The sequence below is a fragment of the Oncorhynchus gorbuscha genome, linkage group LG09 (assembly GCF_021184085.1).
Source record: "Oncorhynchus gorbuscha isolate QuinsamMale2020 ecotype Even-year linkage group LG09, OgorEven_v1.0, whole genome shotgun sequence".
Taxonomy (NCBI): domain Eukaryota; kingdom Metazoa; phylum Chordata; class Actinopteri; order Salmoniformes; family Salmonidae; genus Oncorhynchus; species Oncorhynchus gorbuscha.
Genome location: NC_060181.1, coordinates 40,364,147 through 40,382,063, shown reverse-complemented (window position 1 = coordinate 40,382,063; position 17,917 = coordinate 40,364,147). Strand labels below are relative to the sequence as shown.

General features: G+C 42.1%; 1 protein-coding gene across 2 annotated transcripts; it reads left to right on the top strand.

Moving 5' to 3' along the window:
- Positions 1-530: 530 nt before the first annotated feature.
- LOC124043604 (acyl-protein thioesterase 2-like) lies at positions 531-16,839 on the top strand. 2 transcript variants are annotated; one of them, XM_046362365.1, is made up of 10 exons: positions 531-767; positions 7,425-7,517; positions 12,081-12,112; positions 12,766-12,831; positions 13,031-13,078; positions 13,630-13,700; positions 13,905-13,978; positions 14,162-14,263; positions 14,508-14,684; positions 14,818-16,839. In XM_046362365.1, exons 1-10 carry the CDS (start codon positions 597-599, stop codon positions 14,866-14,868), a joined length of 885 nt encoding a protein of 294 aa, XP_046218321.1. In that variant the 5' UTR covers positions 531-596; the 3' UTR covers positions 14,869-16,839. The 2 variants fall into 2 exon arrangements, with proteins under 2 accessions (XP_046218321.1, XP_046218322.1); XM_046362366.1 differs by lacking the exon at positions 531-767 and adding an exon at positions 5,189-5,305.
- Positions 16,840-17,917: the final 1,078 nt, after the last annotated feature.

The following is a 17,917-nucleotide window of genomic DNA, read 5'->3' as shown; positions in this document are numbered from 1 at the left end:
CTTCTTCTTTGTACTTGATTGAGGGGAGTAGGAACTCTCCTCACCTCGTTGTCTAGGTCTTAATTCGATACAAACTGACGGGAAATAACGAAAACCAGCATACACCTGGCCCTCCATGGAATGAGTTTGAAACCCCTGCATTAAAGTGTCTAATAGAATAAACGTCGCAAAAAGGAATGTAGATTGACATCAATAAATGCATTTCAATAGCTTCCAAACTATGTTTTACAATGTTAGGGTAGTGCCAAAATGGAGGCACAGTGGCTTCAACACGGCGTCCCCAATCAATTAGTATTTCTACTGTATATATAAATGATTTATAACTTATTGGTCAAAAATCTAGTGAAACCTTGTGCTTGTTCATTGGTGTTGGCCAGGTCAATCAGAGAGCACTTTGGCGTTGTGCGTCTGTACGTCCATCTTGATTGGCTATTAACGTAAGTGTTATTTTAAAATGTTTCCTCTACTGAATGTTGTGGAAAAGTGAAACCAGTCAAGTCAGTCTGAAACAAATAACTTAGCTAGTTAGACAGCCGGTATCATCACTAGCTAGGACTTACATTTCCCTAAAGTGCGATATATAGTTAGTACCCGCAATGTCTGGTCACGGCTGCTGTGAAGACGAGCACGAGCCAGCGGAACGGGGCCTGGAGTATGCACATTATCGGCGCATTGACATCAAGAAACTGCAGTGCCTCAACGAAGCAAGAGAAGGCGATGGAAAACTCGTACTTAAACCATGGGATCAACGGACAGACAGGGAGAAGGTAATGTTATCAACTCATTGAACGTATAGTAAGTACATCATCTTAAATTAACAATTTTGGTGTAGAATCAAGGAATCCCCCACTAACATTACGTGGCTCTGCGTTAAATCAAATATTTAAAAAATGAACTCATTTTGTACACTGAACGAAATATGTACACAGGTGGTGCAATATTTTAGTGTCAATGAGCCTTTCCTTAAAGCTGATCTGGACCTCTTCCATTGATGAAGTCAAATGTCCTCTTCTTCCATTGAAGGCCAATTTCTTATAACCTTTCTAATGTGATGAAGGGTCACTCACTCACTGTTGGTTAACTTTATCATAACTGTTATGTGATACTAATGATTTAATTATTTTTTATTTATTTATTATTTCACCTTTATTTAACCAGGTAAGCTAGTTGAGAACAAGTTCTCATTTGCAACTGCGACCTGGCCAATATAAAGCATAGTAGTTCGACACATACGACAACACAGAGTTACACATGGAATGAACAAAACATAGTCAATAATACAGTAGGAAAAAAAGCCTATATACAGTGAGTGCAAATAAGGGAGTTAATTAAGGCATTAAATAGGCCATGGTGGCGAAGTAATTACAATATGGAAATTAAACACTGGAATGGTAGATGTGCAAAAGATGGATGTGCAAGTAGAGATACTGAGGTGCAAAAAGGAGCAAAATAAATAAATACAGTATGGGAATGAGGTAGATAGATGGGCTATATACAGATGGGCTATGAACAGGTGCAGTGATCTGTGAGCTGCTCTGACAGCTGGTTCTTAAAGCTAGTGAGGGAGATGGGAATCTCCAGCTTCAGTGATTTTTGCAGTTCGTCAGTGGCAGCAGAGAACTGGAAGGAAAGACGACCAAAGGAGGAATTGGCTTTGGGGGTGACCAGTGAGATATTCCTGCTGGAGCTTGTGCTACGGGTGGGTGCTGCTATGGTGACCAGCGAGCTGAGATAGGGCGGGGCTTTACCTAGCAGAGACTTGTAGATAACCTGTAGCCAGTGGGTTTGGCGACGAGTATGAAGCGAGGGCCAGCCAACGAGAGCGTACAGGTCGCAGTGGTGGGTAGTATATGGGGCTTTGGTGAAAAAACGGATGGCACTGTGATAGACTACATCCAGTTTGCTGAGTAGAGTGTTGGAGGCTATTTTATAGATGACATTGCCGAAGTCAAGGATCGGTAGGATGGTCAGTTTTACGAGGGTATGTTTGGCAGCATGAGTGAAGGAAGCTTTGTTGCAAAATAGGAAGCTGATTCGAGATTTCATTTTTGATTGGAGATGCTTAATGTGAGTCTGGAAGGAGAGTTTACAGTCTAGCCAGACACCTAGGTATTTGTAGTTATCCATGTATTCTAAGTCAGAGCCGTCCAGAGTAGTGATGCTGGATGGGCGGGCAGGTGCGGGCAATGATTGGTTGAATAGCATGCATTTAGTTTTATTTGCATTTAAGAGCAGTTGGAATTATCTTGAATGAATTATCTTGAAACGGTCTCTATCTTCGGCAGTTTGTTGAGAGTGATGCTGATGAAGAGCTCCTGGTCAACATCCCGTAAGAACCCCCCCCCCCCTTCAACCCCTTTTTCACCCTTTCTTATTCCGTCATTTTAACTTTAAACTTGTTTCATCATATTATGTTTATGCATTATCTTTCACAAATCATATTTTTCTCAAGTTCACTGGACGGGTCAAGCTGAAAGGGATCGTCATCGCCGGTGAAGACTGTGAATCGCATCCTGCTGAAATGAGACTGTGAGTGAGTACTGTTTCTCCTTGAGCCAGTCTAGCATGTATCAACTCTTTGAGATTTGATGGTTATTACTCACAACAACTCAACAGATGTGTATTAATTTGTGCAAAAGGGGTTAAAACGGGAAATGTTTTACAACAAGTTTCTATTGGACATATTCCGGTAGGTCCCTCCCCGTTTTAATTCTGTTTGCTTTCGTTTGGTTCATAGTGAATACACCCCCAGCTCTGAGACTGTTGTGCAAACTGAAAGAGCAAGTATTGTAGTTAGCTTATTGCTCCGTGAGTGACATTTGACTCATTCTTCACACCGTGAGATCAAGACGGCTAGTGACAAATTAGATAGCTTCTGCTACATCGGCATGGAACTGCATTTTATTTATTGTCAGCGTGTGTGGTTTTGATATCTGTGTTGTTGTTGCATTCTACCTGTAGATACAAGAACATACCCCACATGTCCTTTGACACATGCAGAGAACCTGAGTAAGTCTTCCGTCTCAATAGAGATCCACTGGCTCAGCTGGAATACCTAACTAAGTAAGAGCAACAGAAGTGCGCAAACACACTAAAAGTAAATCAAATCAAATCAAATTTATTTATATAGCCCTTCGTACATCAGCTGATATCTCAAAGTGCTGTACAGAAACCCAGCCTAAAACCCCAAACAGCAAACAATGCAGGTGTAAAAGCACGGTGGCTAGGAAAAACTCCCTAGAAAGGCCAAAACCTAGGAAGAAACCTAGAGAGGAACCGGGCTATGTGGGGTGGCCAGTCCTCTTCTGGCTGTGCCGGGTAGAGATTATAACAGAACATGACCAAGATGTTCAAATGTTCATAAATGACCAGCATGGTCAAATAATAATAAGGCAGAACAGTTGAAACTGGAGCAGCAGCACAGTCAGGTGGACTGGGGACAGCAAGGAGCCATCATGTCAGGTAGTCCTGGGGCACGGTCCTAGGGCTCAGGTCCTCCGAGAGAGAGAAAGAAAGAGAGAATTAGAGAGAGCATATGTGGGGTGGCCAGTCCTCTTCTGGCTGTGCCGGGTGGAGATTATAACAGAACGTAGTAGTATTGTTTTCCAAGAAAACCATGGGGTTTATGGTCATTGCTCACCCATAGACTATTTCTGAGACAAAATAACAAAACCATTATGCCTAAGTACCCACCAAATCTAAAACACACCAAACGAATCAATCCTAAATTGACATTCTTTCCAGAATTGCCTGTTTTTCCAACGTTAATCACTTGTCAATTCACATATCATGGAACTTTGGGACAGAGTACACATGGGTCTACTACATTGGGCTGAGAGGGGAGTACTCCCAGGTGAGAACAAACATGAGACCAACGTTCAGTAAATGATCTTATACAGCTCAGACAGTGTATGCCTCAGCTGAGTTTATTTTTCTTATTGCTCTAAGGATTTCCAGAATTGTTTCACTTATGTATCAGGCTTTACTCTGACTTATATGTTGTCCATTTTTTTAAAATGGCAAAACACCTCACCTCTGTCTCATCTGTTTTCTTCCTCCCACCTCAACTCTGTGTTGTCTGTTCACACTGCTATGCTTTATCTTGGCCAGGTCGCAGTTGCAAATGAGAACTTGTTCTCAACTAGCCTACCTGTTTAAATAAAGGTGAAATAAATCAAAAATAGGCATCAACTGACCATCTGCAACTACGAGGGTTTGGCTAACCCCGCAGACCATAAAGTCGACAGCATCATCCCACAAACAAATGTCATCTCCTGAGAGAAAGGAGGGGCGGGATAGTTGCATTGACAGAGATGGGTCAAAAGGAAGTGTGATGGATACTTAGGCCTGGTGGGTGAACTTTCTCATTGGAGGTCAGGTATGCCTAATACTAAACATAAGTGTCTAATCTGGATTTTCTCAGTTACACTTATTGTACCACCGGGTGGAGCCTGAAAGAAGTACGTTTTTGTTTGGTAAATTAATACATTTAATGTCAGTTGCTGGTAACCCTGTGATGAAGCATCACGGTGATTTAATCTAAAACTATATCTGGTCGCTGTCTCCCACCTAGTGGTTTGTTGTAATATGACAACTTGTCTCAGCAAAATTGGAATGACTCAAGTCCCCTGCAGTGGGAGCTCACTCACATTATTTCAGCCAAGCTCTGAATGGCATGGCAATAATGTGACTATGTAGACATTTTGACACAACCAAAGTAGATCAGCATAAGGTTTTCATTTGATTAGACTCATATACACACACTTACTTTAGGGGTGAGTTGCTTACTATTACCACACAGCTTTCTTTGACACCCACCAAACACAAAAGCTATTTCACTCATGATTTCATTGCATTATTAATGTGGTGTCACATTGCGGTCTATGACCGCCAGTGGCTGAATGTGATAGCTTGGTGCGACACATTGGAGTTGGGAATTTGCTGTATGCGTAGGCTGAGAAATAGAAAATGTCCTCGACTGTTGTGTGAAATGTAATTATTTGAAGAATAAAGATGCGTTACATAATATATTTTTTAATTAGTATAGAATTTATTTGAAATGTAGATTTTGGATTAATAAAAGGCAGTATTGTTATTTGTGTAAAAATATGGTCTTTGCATTTGGTTTAATTTATTTGTTTAGTGTAAATTGGACTAGAATATATTGCCTATCAATTGATGGAGGGGTGTACGGTAAGCGCGAGCTCGAGAAAGGGTTTGGACGTCATCATGACATCACGTCGAAGAATCCCCGCCCCTCGACACCAGTAGCGGAAGTTCTGTTGATATTCTTGGACAGCAATTGGTGAGTGTATGAATTTGTATTAGCGGGCCGCGGTTTTACAATAATCATTTACCCCGTCCGTACCGAACCCACATGGGCCTTCGGTTACCACTAGGGTTCAAGGTCATGGGAAAACGATGTATTCAAATACCTGGTCGAATTTAGGCCACATGTCAATCGAAACAAGCTCGAATGGCAGCGGAAGGCAGTGTACTGAGACGATACAGATTGCTGCTGTGTGGTTAGCTTTCTAAACTAGTCATTGCGAGGATTTATAGCCCGCTAAACTAACTATTCCGTGTTTGAAACAATCTAGCTAGTGGCTTTGCACTAATCCTCTCCCGAATTCTCCCACCGGGTCGCTCAACGACTGGGTTAGTGAGCTAAGCTGCTTCTCAGCCCCATTGTTTCTTCATCCCCACCCCCTTCCTTTCCTTTAGCTAGCGAATGAACAAAATATCCGTAACCTGAATCGCAGGTTGTCTATGTATAGCCACACATGTCTACTTCAAATTATCGAAATAAAGTCATGTAAAAAGATAACTGACTTATGTTGCAAGTAGCCACACCAACTAGCTAGCCTGCATAACCAAGCTGGCTTTTAAAATTAGGGGGTGTAAATCATTAGTCCAAACAGTTCCGTTTTGCAACTACATTTTCTATTGGAAAAATTCAGGTAGGTCCCTGTTCCGTTTAAGAACCGTTTTGCAACATAATCGTCGGAATGAATACACCCAGGTGTTGCTGGTGAAAGACTGCTATACTGACTGCCGCATATGACTTGATGCTTGCCAGGTGGATAATTTATGCACCGGGTTTACCTTACAGGGCCTTTATCCCAGTAATTATTGCTCTTGACTACTGAGGAAATCGAGCCATTAGCTGCTGTAAATGCAAGTGAATAATGAGCCAAGGCGGGACATTTTCTTACGCCAACCACTGAACCAGTCAACGTTTAGTTTGTCCTAGACAGTTTAATGCAAGTCAGATGGGAACTCGTGATGGTGTAGCCGTGCATGGACGGCATTGTTTGTATCACAAGCAGAAGCCTTGCGCAGAGGGAGAGAGGGGTGACTGAAATCAGTGTATTTCCACCCGATTAGCTATTTGTGGTCTTTCTGTTATCTCTGAAGGGACTGAGAATGTTTGCCTTGAAAACACAATTATAGTCTGCCTAACATTAATTGGTGGTATAAAGTCAAAGGACAACATTGGCATGCTGGAACAAAGCCTCTGTGTCATTGATGCTAGATGCTACTATCCAATTGCTTCAGAACAGGCCTATCAGAGAGCACATCTCTGGTTAATGCAATCTGGGGTCCTTGGTACGTCCCTACCGTAACCATAACTTATACCTAACCTTAACCATTTTAAATGTCAACTTCAATTTGGTATGGATGTCCCGAGGATCCTGGATAGCAATGGACCAAGTGCTGTAGGCCTACCTGCCTGGGGGAATCGTATAGTTTGTTCTATTAAAGCTTGCAATAGCTGACACGGTCGCAAGGAAATGAGGCAAAGGCACAATGAGCATGCATGTCACTGCAGTTCAGAAAGTTATTGTGATGCACGGCCCTGTTCTTTCTCCCTATTGAGCCTGTCATTATCATTCCCCTGATTTGGCTCTTTTCTGTCTCTCCCTTTGCTTTCACTAACTGCCGGTCATTAGGTGGGTGGAATTGTAACTATAACTCTGTGTATGATCTCCCTGAAGATTAATCCTCCTTACTTTTCCGTTTATTTTCTCCTCCCATTGTTTCTTTCTCTCTTGCCCGCCTCATCTTTTTGTTGTCATATGTCACTCAACCTGACTTTGAGGGTATTAAAAGTTGACTTTGAAAACAATATGCTCTAGCTAGTCGATATCCCTTATCAGTGGATAGGCAGTGGCATCAGTCCTAGCCTATTGGCATCTTGGTTAATTACATAAATACAGTTAGGAGTACATTTAGTTAAGTTTCAAAACTTGCTGACTGAAGAGATTCTTCTCAGTATTCAGCCTGTCTCTTTGGTTCAAAGCAGCTATAATCTGTGGGATGTTCAGTTCTTTTGTCATCATGTCTGTCCCTATGCTGAATAGCTGCGTTGCTAACCAGCCAACGTCATTGATATGCCCTTTCCCCCCCTGTCCTCTCTCTAGCACCCCTTACAGTGTATGTGTGGCAACAACATGTCTCTGCCGCTGCTTGCCGAGGCTGTGACGGTGTCTGGGACAGAGAAGGAGACAGCTGCGGTGAGAGACCACACCAACACCATACTGTAACTTATGGCACCCATCAGCAAATTTGCCCACTTGTTGCAAAGTATCAAAGGAAGTGGAAGAGTTGCCTTGCTAAACCTAATTTGTAGTTCAGAGGCACTGTAAACTAGGGTTGGGACGATACTAGTATTGCAGTATTTTTTTTTTTTCAATGGCAATTTTTATACAAGTCTTTAGTTCTTTAAAAACCTGCTGTAGGTAAAATATCGGGTTCTTTGAATTGGAAAATAATATCGAATGCGCGACCCGGGCTGGCAAAACCCTGGATCATTGTTATTCTGACTTCCGCGACGCATATAAAGCCCTCTCCCGCCCTCGTTTCGGAAAATCTGACCACAACTCCATTTTGTTGCTCCCAGCTTATAGACCGAAACTAAAACAGGAAGCGTCCGTGCTCAGGTCTGTTCAACGCTGGTCCAACCAATCGGATTCCACGCTTCAAGATTGCTTCGATCACGTGCACTGGGATATGTTCCGTATAGCGTCGGACAATAACATTGATGAATACGCTGATTCGGTGAGCGAGTTCATTAGCAAGTGCATCGGTGATGTTGTACCCACCACAGCATCTATTAAAACATTCCCCAACCAGAAACCGTGGATTGATGGCAGTATTCGCGCAAAACTGAAAGCGCGAACCACTGCTTTTAATCAGGGCAAGGTGATCGAATACAGTGTATCTATTTCCTCCGCAAGGCAATCAAACAAGCTAAGCGTCAGTATAGAGACAAAGTAGAGTCGCAATTCAACGGCTCAGACACGAGAGGTATGTGGCAGGGTCTACAGTCAATCACGGACTACAAAAGGAAAACCAGCCGCGTTGCGGACCACGATGTGTTGCTCCCAGACAAACTAAACTTCTTTGCTCGCTTTGAGGACAACACAGTGCCACTGACACGGCCCAAAACCTGCGGGCTCTCCTTCACTGCAGCCAACGTGAGTAAAACATTTAAACGTGTTAACCCTCGCAAGGCTGCTGGCCCAGACGGCATCCCTAGCCGCATCCTCAGAGCATGCGCAGACCAGCTGGCTGGTGTGTTTACAGACATATTCAATCAATCCTTATCCCAGTCTGCTGTTCCCACATGCTTCAAGAGGGCCACCATTGTTCCTGTTCCCAAGAAAGCGAAGGTAACTGAGCTAAATGACTATCGCCCCGTAGCACTCACTTCCGTCGTCATGAAGTGCTTTGAGAGACTAATCAAGGACCATATCACCTCCACCCTACCTGACACCCTAGACCCATTCCAAATTGCTTACCGCCCCAATAGGTCCACAGATGACGCAATCACACTGCAAACTGCAAACTGCCCTAACCCATCTGGACAAGAGGAATTCCTATGTAAGAATGCTGTTCATCGACTACAGCTCAGCATTTAACACCATAGTACCCTCCAAACTCGTCATTAAGCTCAAGACCCTAGGTCTTGACACTGTCCTGTGCAACTGGGTCCTGGACTTCCTGATGGGCCGCCCCTAGGTGGTGAGGGTAGATAACACTCCACCCCGCTGATCCTCAACACTGGGGCCCTACAAGGGTGCGTTCTCAGCCCTCTCCTGTACTCCCTGTTCACCCATGACTGTGTGGCCATGCACGCCTCCAACTCAGTCATCAAGTTTGCAGACAACACCACAGTGGTAGGCTTGATTACCAACAACGACGATATGGCCTACAGGGTGGAGATGAGGGCCATCGGAGTGTGGTTTCAGGAAAATAACCTCACTCAATGTCATTAAAACAAAGGAGATGATCGTGGACTTCAGGAAACAGCAGAGGGAGCAGCCCCCTATCCACTTCGATGGGACAGTAGTGGAGAAGGTGTAAAGTTTTAAATTCCTCTGCATACACATCACGGACAAACTGAAATGGTCTACCCACACAGACAGCGTGGTGAAGGGCGGCCTCTTCAACCTCAGGAGGCTGAAGAAATTTGGCTTGTCACCAAAAGCACTCACAAACTTCTACAGATGCACAATCGAGAGCATCCTGTCAGGCTGTATCACCACCTTGTAGGATACTGCTCCACCCACAACAGTAAGGCTCTCCAGAGGGTAGTGAGGTTTGCACAATGCATCACCGGGGGCAAACAACCAACCCTCCAGGACACCTACACCATCCGATGTCACAGGAAGGCCTCGCTATCATCCAGAAGGCGAGGTCAGTACAGATTAGAGGTCGACCGATTATGATTTTTCAACGCCGATACCGATTTATTGGAGGACCAAAAAAAAGCAGATACCGATTAATCTGTCGTTTTTTAAACGTTTTTTTTTTTTTTTATCATTTAAAAAAAAATATATATTTTTATTAGTTAATTAATTTTTTATATATATTTTTTTCAATTTTTATTAAAAAAAATGTTTTTATATATTTTTATTTATTTGTAATGACAATTACAACAATACTGAATGAACACTTATTTTAACTTAATATAATACATCAATAAAATCAATTTAGTCTCCAGTAAATAATGAAACATGTTCAATTTGGTTTAAATAATGCAAAGTGCAATATGTGCTATGTAAGAAAGCTAATGTTTCAGCTCCTTGCACAGAACATGAGAACATATGAAAGCTCGTGGTCCTTTTTAACATGAGTCTTCAATATTCCCAGGTAAGAAGTTTTAGGTTGTAGTTATTATAGGACTATTTCCCTCTATACCATTTTGTATTTCATTAACCTTTGACTATTAGATGTTCTTATAGGCACTTTAGTAATTGCCAGTGTAACAGTATAGCTTCCGTCCCTCTCCTCGCTCCTCCCTGGGCTCGAACCAGCAACACGACAACAGCCTCCATCGAAGCAGTGTTATCCATGCAGGGCAACTACTAGAAGGCTCAGAGCGAGTGATGTTTGAAATGCTATTAGCGTGCGCTAACTAGCTAGCCATTTCACTTCGGTTACTCCAGCCTCACCTCGGGAGTTGATGGGCTTGAAGTCATAAACAGCGCAATGCTTGACGCACAATGAAGAGCTTCTGGCAAAACGCACGAAAGTGCTGTTTGAATGAATGTTTACGCGCCTGCTTCTGCCTACCACCTCTCAGTCAGATACTTGTATGCTTGTATGCAGTCAGATTATATGCAACGCAGGACACGCCAGATAATATCTAGTAATATCATCAACCATGTGTAGTTAACTAGTGATTATGATTGTTTTTTAATACTAGCTAGCAACTTACCTTGGCTTACTGCATTCGCGTAACAGGCAGTCTCCTTGTGGAGTGCAACGAGAGCGAGGCAGGTCGTTATTGCGTTGGACTAGTTAACTGTAAGGTTGCCAGATTGGATCCCCCCGAGCTGACAAGGTGAAAATGTGTCGTTCTGCCCCTGAACGAGGCAGTTAACCCACCATTCCTAGGCCGTCATTGAAAATAAGAATGTGTTCTTAACTGACTTGCCTAGTTAAATAAAGGTATATTTAAAAAATCTGCAAATAGGCTACCAAAAATACTGATTTCCGATTGTTATGAAAACTTGAAATTGAAATCGGCCCTAATTATTCGGCCATTCCGATTAATCGGTCGACTTCTAGTACAGATGCATCAAAACGGGGACCGAGAGACTGAAAAACAGCTTCTATCTCAAAGCCATCAGACTGTTAAACAGCCATCACTAACATTAAGTGGCTGCTGCCAACATACTGACTCAAATCTCTAGCCACTTTAATAATGAAACATTTATTACATAAATGTATCACTAGCCACTTTAAACAATGCCACTTTATATAATGTTTACTACTCATCTCATATGTATTTACTGTACTCTATACCATCTACTGCATCTTGCCTATGCCGTTCGGCCTTCGCTCATTCATATATTTTTATGTACATATTCTTATTCATTCCTTTACACTTGTGTGTATAAGGTAGTTGTTGTGAAATTGTTAGGTTAGATTACTTGTTTGATAATACTGCATGGTCGGAACTAGAAGCACAAGCATTTCGCTACACTCGCATTAACATCTGCTAACCATGTGTATGTGACAAATAAAATTAGATTTGACGTTAGTTAACAATTCAACCAAATGTAAATAACATAAAAACGTTGAACTGCCGTCTGTGCCCTGTGGGAAATGATTTTGTATGGTTGCACAGCCCTATCAGAACTGTGCTATGTTAAAATATTGCAGCTTGAAGGCATAACAAACTGATTACACCAGTTATTTGGGTCTGTAAGCACTTGTAAGGTCAAAACCAACTCTATTGAATTCACTTGTGAATGCTCATATTTGATTTTTACAGAATTAAAATTCATTTTCATTTAAAAAAAAAATATTTTTTATTTTTTTTACGTTATGTTCTATCTGGCTGGCCAAATTCATTTTCTTTCTCTTATGCTGCCTCTGATTAAATAATATAATTTAGCGTTGGCAAGCAGTAATATCAACTGAGTAGAAATTTGCCCTTTGTTGTTGTTGGGCCTGATTCACTTGTACATGGTGTTCATATGCAATACAGTGCAGTAGCCATTGGTGTTCTTTGTGGTTCATAATGCACCATTGACCATTTTACAATCTCCCCAAATCTACCACAGGTGATCTTCCTTCATGGTTTGGGTGACTCTGGGTGAGTTTCCTGTCTGAAGCCTGTTGCATGCTTCCCAGTCAACATTTTGCATATATTATAACAACGTTTTGAGACGTTTTGGTGTTCGGCAGGTTTTTTTCCGGCTGTTCATTGCACACATTTTTTTTTTTTTCTTGAGGCAAGTCGAAGTTCGGTAGCCGAAGTCTGCGCCCCTTTGTCAGTGATTGATCAACCGTACTACTCCTAGTAGGATTAGGTACTATGGACGGGATTCTTCAATTAAAGTGTTGCTTGTCATTCAATGACAGACGACTAGTTTTCATGCAAATGTTTTTGCTTGAGAAATACTGCACCAAACATCTTAGTTAGATGTAAAATTGCGCGACTAAGACATCCTCTGCAAAAACGTGAAAATCAAGATAATTTATTACAGTTAGATTAATTCAGACTATTTTGAGCAAGTGTGCACCTTCATATATACGGTCATGGTGTATACTGACTATGTCGTTGCTACGGCAACGGAGTATGAGAGGCACAGACATTCACTTTGCCTAGCCAAGTTCTGCTATGAGGAAACCGAACCTAGTATGCGGGCGCCTTTATAGTCTGTATAAATCGTTGTGTTTTATAGCCTAATCTGTAAAGAGTACAACGTTCTCTCTCTGATTTGCTCTTTTTCTTCCTGTTGTCAGGCATGGCTGGGCAGATGCCATGACGGCTATCCAACTGCCACATGTAAAGTATATCTGCCCCCACGCGTAAGTCTGTATGATTATCTGTCATTTTCTGACAAGTTTATTTCTTTGCTTAAGTGCCTCTGTCTCAATTTCCAGAGTAGGATGTAATAAGAGAGTTGAGTCTTATATTTGGTAGTGTCTCATCTCTGATCTTTCCATACAACCACTTTGTATTCCTCCACCCATGTGTACTTAAATTGACTCACTTGTTTGTCCGCAGGCCCAGAATCCCCGTCACTCTCAATATGAAGATGACCATGCCCTCATGGTGAGTCATATGTTTGCCCTGATCTGAAAAATATGTCATTGGCCAATGGCTTGACTCTAACCTACACTTCAGTGGGAAAATATTTCCTTTTGGTAAGATATTTGTTGAACAAGGATTTCCTTCAAAGACTGATTCACACACACACTACCAGGATACCAGGGGCACATAACATATACAGTGAGCTCCAAAAGTATTGGGACAGTGACATATTTTTTTCTTGTTTTGGCTCTGTACTCCAGCATTTTGGATTTTAAATAATGCAATGATTGAGGTAAAAGTGCAGATTGTCAGCTTTAATCTCAGGGAATTTGAGCTTTTGGTCCCCTAAAATATACAAAAAGTGCTGTAATTTCTAAGCGGTTCATCCGATATGGATGAAAAAAAACACATTTAAAGCTGACAGTCTGCACTTTCACCTCATCGACATTGAATCATTTCAAATCCAAAGTGATTGAGTACAGAGCCAAAACAACAAAACATTTCACTGTGCCAATACTTTTGGAGGTCACTGTATGAGATGCGTATTAAATCGACTGACCATGGATCTGTAGGTTTGACCTGATGGGTCTCAGCCCAGATTCTCCAGAGGACGAGGCTGGCATCAAGAGGGCAGCGGAGAACAGTAAGTCATTCAGTGTGACACCAGTAATATACATCATATATATATATATATATATAAAATAGCATTGTAGATGCATATAGGTATCATACCAAGCCCTATTCACATAACCATGTTAGCTAAAGCACAATATGCATCATTATTAGACATTATCAGCCCCACTATGTACTGTAGATGTTCAATTTCCGTTTTCACTCTATTCCACAGTCAAGGCCATAATCGACCATGAGGCAAAGAATGGGATACCCGCCAATCGTGTGCTGCTTGGAGGGTTCTCTCAGGTAAGCGTCAATGTGAACCGCTATGGAGGTGTTGTGCAAATGAAGTCCTCTTTTTTGAGTTCCTGATTCTCTGTGATTTATTTTTGTCAACATTGCTGTTTAAACTGTGTAAACCATGTGAACATCTCTATAGCTCTCAACCCATTCTACCTCTCTTTCCCTCTATTGTTCCATTTCTCCCAGGGTGGGGCTCTGTCCTTGTATACCGCTCTCACCTGTCAGCAGCAATTGGCGGGCGTGGTCGCTCTCAGTTGCTGGTTACCGCTTCACAAGAGTTTCCCACAGGTACAGCTACACAGCTTACTTGTTTGTACGGTTTGTTTGTCTCGGGGCCCCTGAACATTCCACAGAGCTGTTTCTTTTATTACTGGGCTGGATTACAAACTGGAAAAGTTACTCTCCGTTTGTCTTGATGATTTTGCTGTGTAGGTATGAATGAACTGAATATGTGATTTGGTGTTAGAACCTGGTCTTGGTCTTCACTTTTTGCTTGTATTATTTGGATGTAATGGTCTGTTGTTCCCATTAGGCGGCGAGCGCCAGTGGGAACAGAGACATGCCCATACTGCAGTGTCATGGGGAGATGGACCCCATGATCCCAGTGCAGTTTGGGGCCATGACGGCCGAGAAGCTCAAGGTCATCGTCAACCCTCAGAAAATCACCTTCCGGACCTACCCGGGACTCATGCACAGCTCCTGTCCTCAGGTAAAAGGGGATTTTGGTTGTAACATGCATGAGTATCAATGTTCTATATGTGTTAATATTTTTCTATGAGTATCGGTGTGGAAGTATTCATGGTGTTCGCTTTCTTATAAGCCTCTTTATTTTGATTTTGCAGGAGATGGCAGCAGTGAAGGAATTCATTGAGAAGCAGTTGCCCCGAATCTGACCTCACCTCAACCCCACTGTGACCCTTAAACACTGACTTCTCACCTCTGACCTGCCATTCTCCCACTGGAAACAGCCATGAGCACTGCCCCCTCCCTCCCCATACACACACAGTAACACTTACTTTCACATATCATCATCATCATATACACACAATACATTCCATAAAAATCCAACCAACGCACATTATACTGGACACCATTTATAAACGCACATTTGTTAACACACTGAAGTGCACACACAAGTCTTACCTTTTTGAGCGAGAATCACACACTCGCACAGTACATTCCCCTGGGATCCTTTTCTCTCTTATCCAACCCGCCATTGTCCCCTCTTTCTTTCTCAATCTCTCTCCTCCTTTCACAACCTCCACTCCTGTTTCCCTCCTATGCTGTGTGTGTCAGTGAGTCAGTGAAGCAGTTAGTGTGCAGGTGTCCCTGTTGCTAGATGCCACCCAGTGTCAGAGATCCTGGCTCAGGTTCAGCAGCCTGTGGTTCTGGTCCTTAGGCCCCGAGGTCTGGTGCCGTCTGGAGTGACTCTGGTGCCGTCTGGAGTGACTGGTGCCGTCTGGAGTGACTCTGGTGCCACGCTGCTCTGCATGCTGTTCCCAACGGGTTCACGGCCACTGGTGGGGTTGTGGTCACACCCCGGCTACCCATGGGATGTCCCTGTTACTCCTGGGTGCCCCTACTTGTGCTGATTCAAATATCTGACATTATTATTAAAATAAATAAATAAAGGAAACCTATGGATCATTACTTTTGCCACCATCTTCTGTTCTTTACCGCAATTTAGGGCTATTGATGATGTGGATAAAGTGTACATTTTATGATTTATTTTGTTTGACATGAATGATAACAAAAATGAAGTGGCAGGATTTCATAAAAATGTATTGACTGACAAAGATAAAGATTAAAATGTTGAATTACATGCACCTTAAATGGCTTAGGGCTTTAAAAAATCCTAGAAATGAAAGCTAAACCTAGATTGCTCATGTCTCACACCAGATGGAACCAGACCAGGATGTAAAGTGTAGTAGACACAACTGGACTCATTTGACTGCAGCTCTTCCTAGCTGTTCCCTCTCAGCATCTAGCATTTGACCAGTGAGCCAAGTTCCATTCCATCCATGTGTCCAGCACAAATCAGTCTCGGCTCTCACGCTGACAGGTCATTTTTACTGTCGGAACAAAACCATTTACTCATTTGACAACTTACTGGCACCCACTGGTAAAGTGTGAAAAGGTCAGAGTTAACTCTGAAAATGGTTATACACTGGGAAGGCTTTGATATAAAGAAGCTGTTCCTTTTAATTGAAGGGTGATTTTTAAAAAGCATTCATCTTGAACAACTTGTGGCTCTTGGGTGTATGACTTATCAGAGTTAGTGTGCTAAAATAAGATGTTCTGTCTTTTCCTTTTGTCAATGTTTTCTCTCTTTATGATGACCTATTCTGTGTTACTGAAACATCATTTAAAAGGGTAGACATTGGAGAATAAAACAATATGTATTGATTGTTCTGCTATTTAATGAATGTCTCTTATTCCCTAATTTGTCTCTTATGACATCTTTCCCCATGTCACCTTCCTTGACCCAACACATCTGTTGTTACTTTTCACTTGTACAAGTGGGCTACATTTAGTATTTTCTCTGTTCCTTTCTCTTTTATTTGTCTTCCATCCCTTTTTTGCCTTCTAGTCCCATCCTATCACCTAATTCCATGTGGGAGAAGGTTGGATAAAGTGTCTCATATGTTCTCCTGAGTTGTACTTTGTCTTTGTTTGAATTGTTACGGTTGTGACTCATTTTGATCTGTCATTTTGTCTCAATGTGTTTGGTCACTTTGTCATCTCATCTTTGTCTGTTAATTTGACTGGCTAAAACATGTTGAGCGACTGTTTGTCCCTCAGGTTATTTGATTTTTCCCAAGACACCTGTATGTGTGGAATAAATGATGCAAATAACAACAGTGCATTTGAGTTGAGTGTTTTTGTGGAATGGTTATGGTAGTATTATTCTGGCCTGTGAACTGTGCATCACATCGTATCGTTCAAGAAATTGGGGACATCCAAAGCGTGCATGTGTCCGTCTCTTGTGCAGACTTCTGCAGTGCAGACCATAGAGAATGATAGAGGCCTCTAGTGGCCCAAAGGGCCATTGAGGGCTTCCACCATGCTTCTGCCCTTTTTAAAGTAGCCAATTGGTTGGGACTTCCTATGGGTTGTAGCCTCAATAGCCGCTGCCCATGCTATCACAGACGCTATAATGGCACCGATATAAAGTTGAGTCCTCTATTTCTATGTTGCAGACTAAGAAATGTATGTTTTTGGGTAGTTAAGTGGTAGTTACCACGCTAAATGATCAGGACAAGCCATATAACATCAATGTTTCAGGGATAGAAATGATCGAGTCTGTTTGAAAGGAGTCTGTCACTTAAGTGTAGCCTAATGACTTGCGTGAATTGATCTACTACTGTAACGGCATCAGAAAGGTAAACGTAATGTTTCTTGAGACGTTTAGCTATATAATAGTTTCTCCTTCGCCTTCTCGAATGTCCTTTTTCTTTTTGCCTTTGAGTTGTGTCAACAAAGGTCGACCTGTACCCCAGAGGAGTGAGGTGAGTTCAGAAACTCAGGAAATGGCATCTGTTTGCAGCACTGCATTGTAGTTAACCAGGCACATACAGTTAACCACTGCCTGCAAATCTCTCAAAATATAATATGTAGGCTAGGAGATAGCCTGCCACAGATGCATTCTTGCCACCGATGCAATTGTTAGTCCTTTTACCAGACATGGGGAGCTTAATACATTCGATAATGCGAAGCATAAATTCACTGATAAGCTATGATGTTGTGAGGGACCAGTATGAGGGCTTTTCCACAGGAATATGAATGTTCCATCCAATGTCAGAAACGTACTTTTTGTATTGGCGTACTCCCGCACTTTTAATAGTGGCTGTCAAATTGTGAGTGAGAATTGCTTTTTATTCCTGCATCTCCACCATCAGTCTTTGGGTCAAAATTATTCTTGAGAAAATCATTTAGTTAAAC

Coding starts and splice junctions, on each gene's coding strand:
- LOC124043604 (XM_046362365.1), top strand. CDS start 597: ATGTCTGGTCACGGCTGCTGTGAAGACGAGCACGAGCCAGCGGAACGG. Junction 13,079..13,629: donor AAGATGACCATGCCCTCATG/GTGAGTCATATG, acceptor ATGGATCTGTAG/GTTTGACCTGATGGGTCTCA. Junction 13,979..14,161: donor TGCTTGGAGGGTTCTCTCAG/GTAAGCGTCAAT, acceptor CATTTCTCCCAG/GGTGGGGCTCTGTCCTTGTA.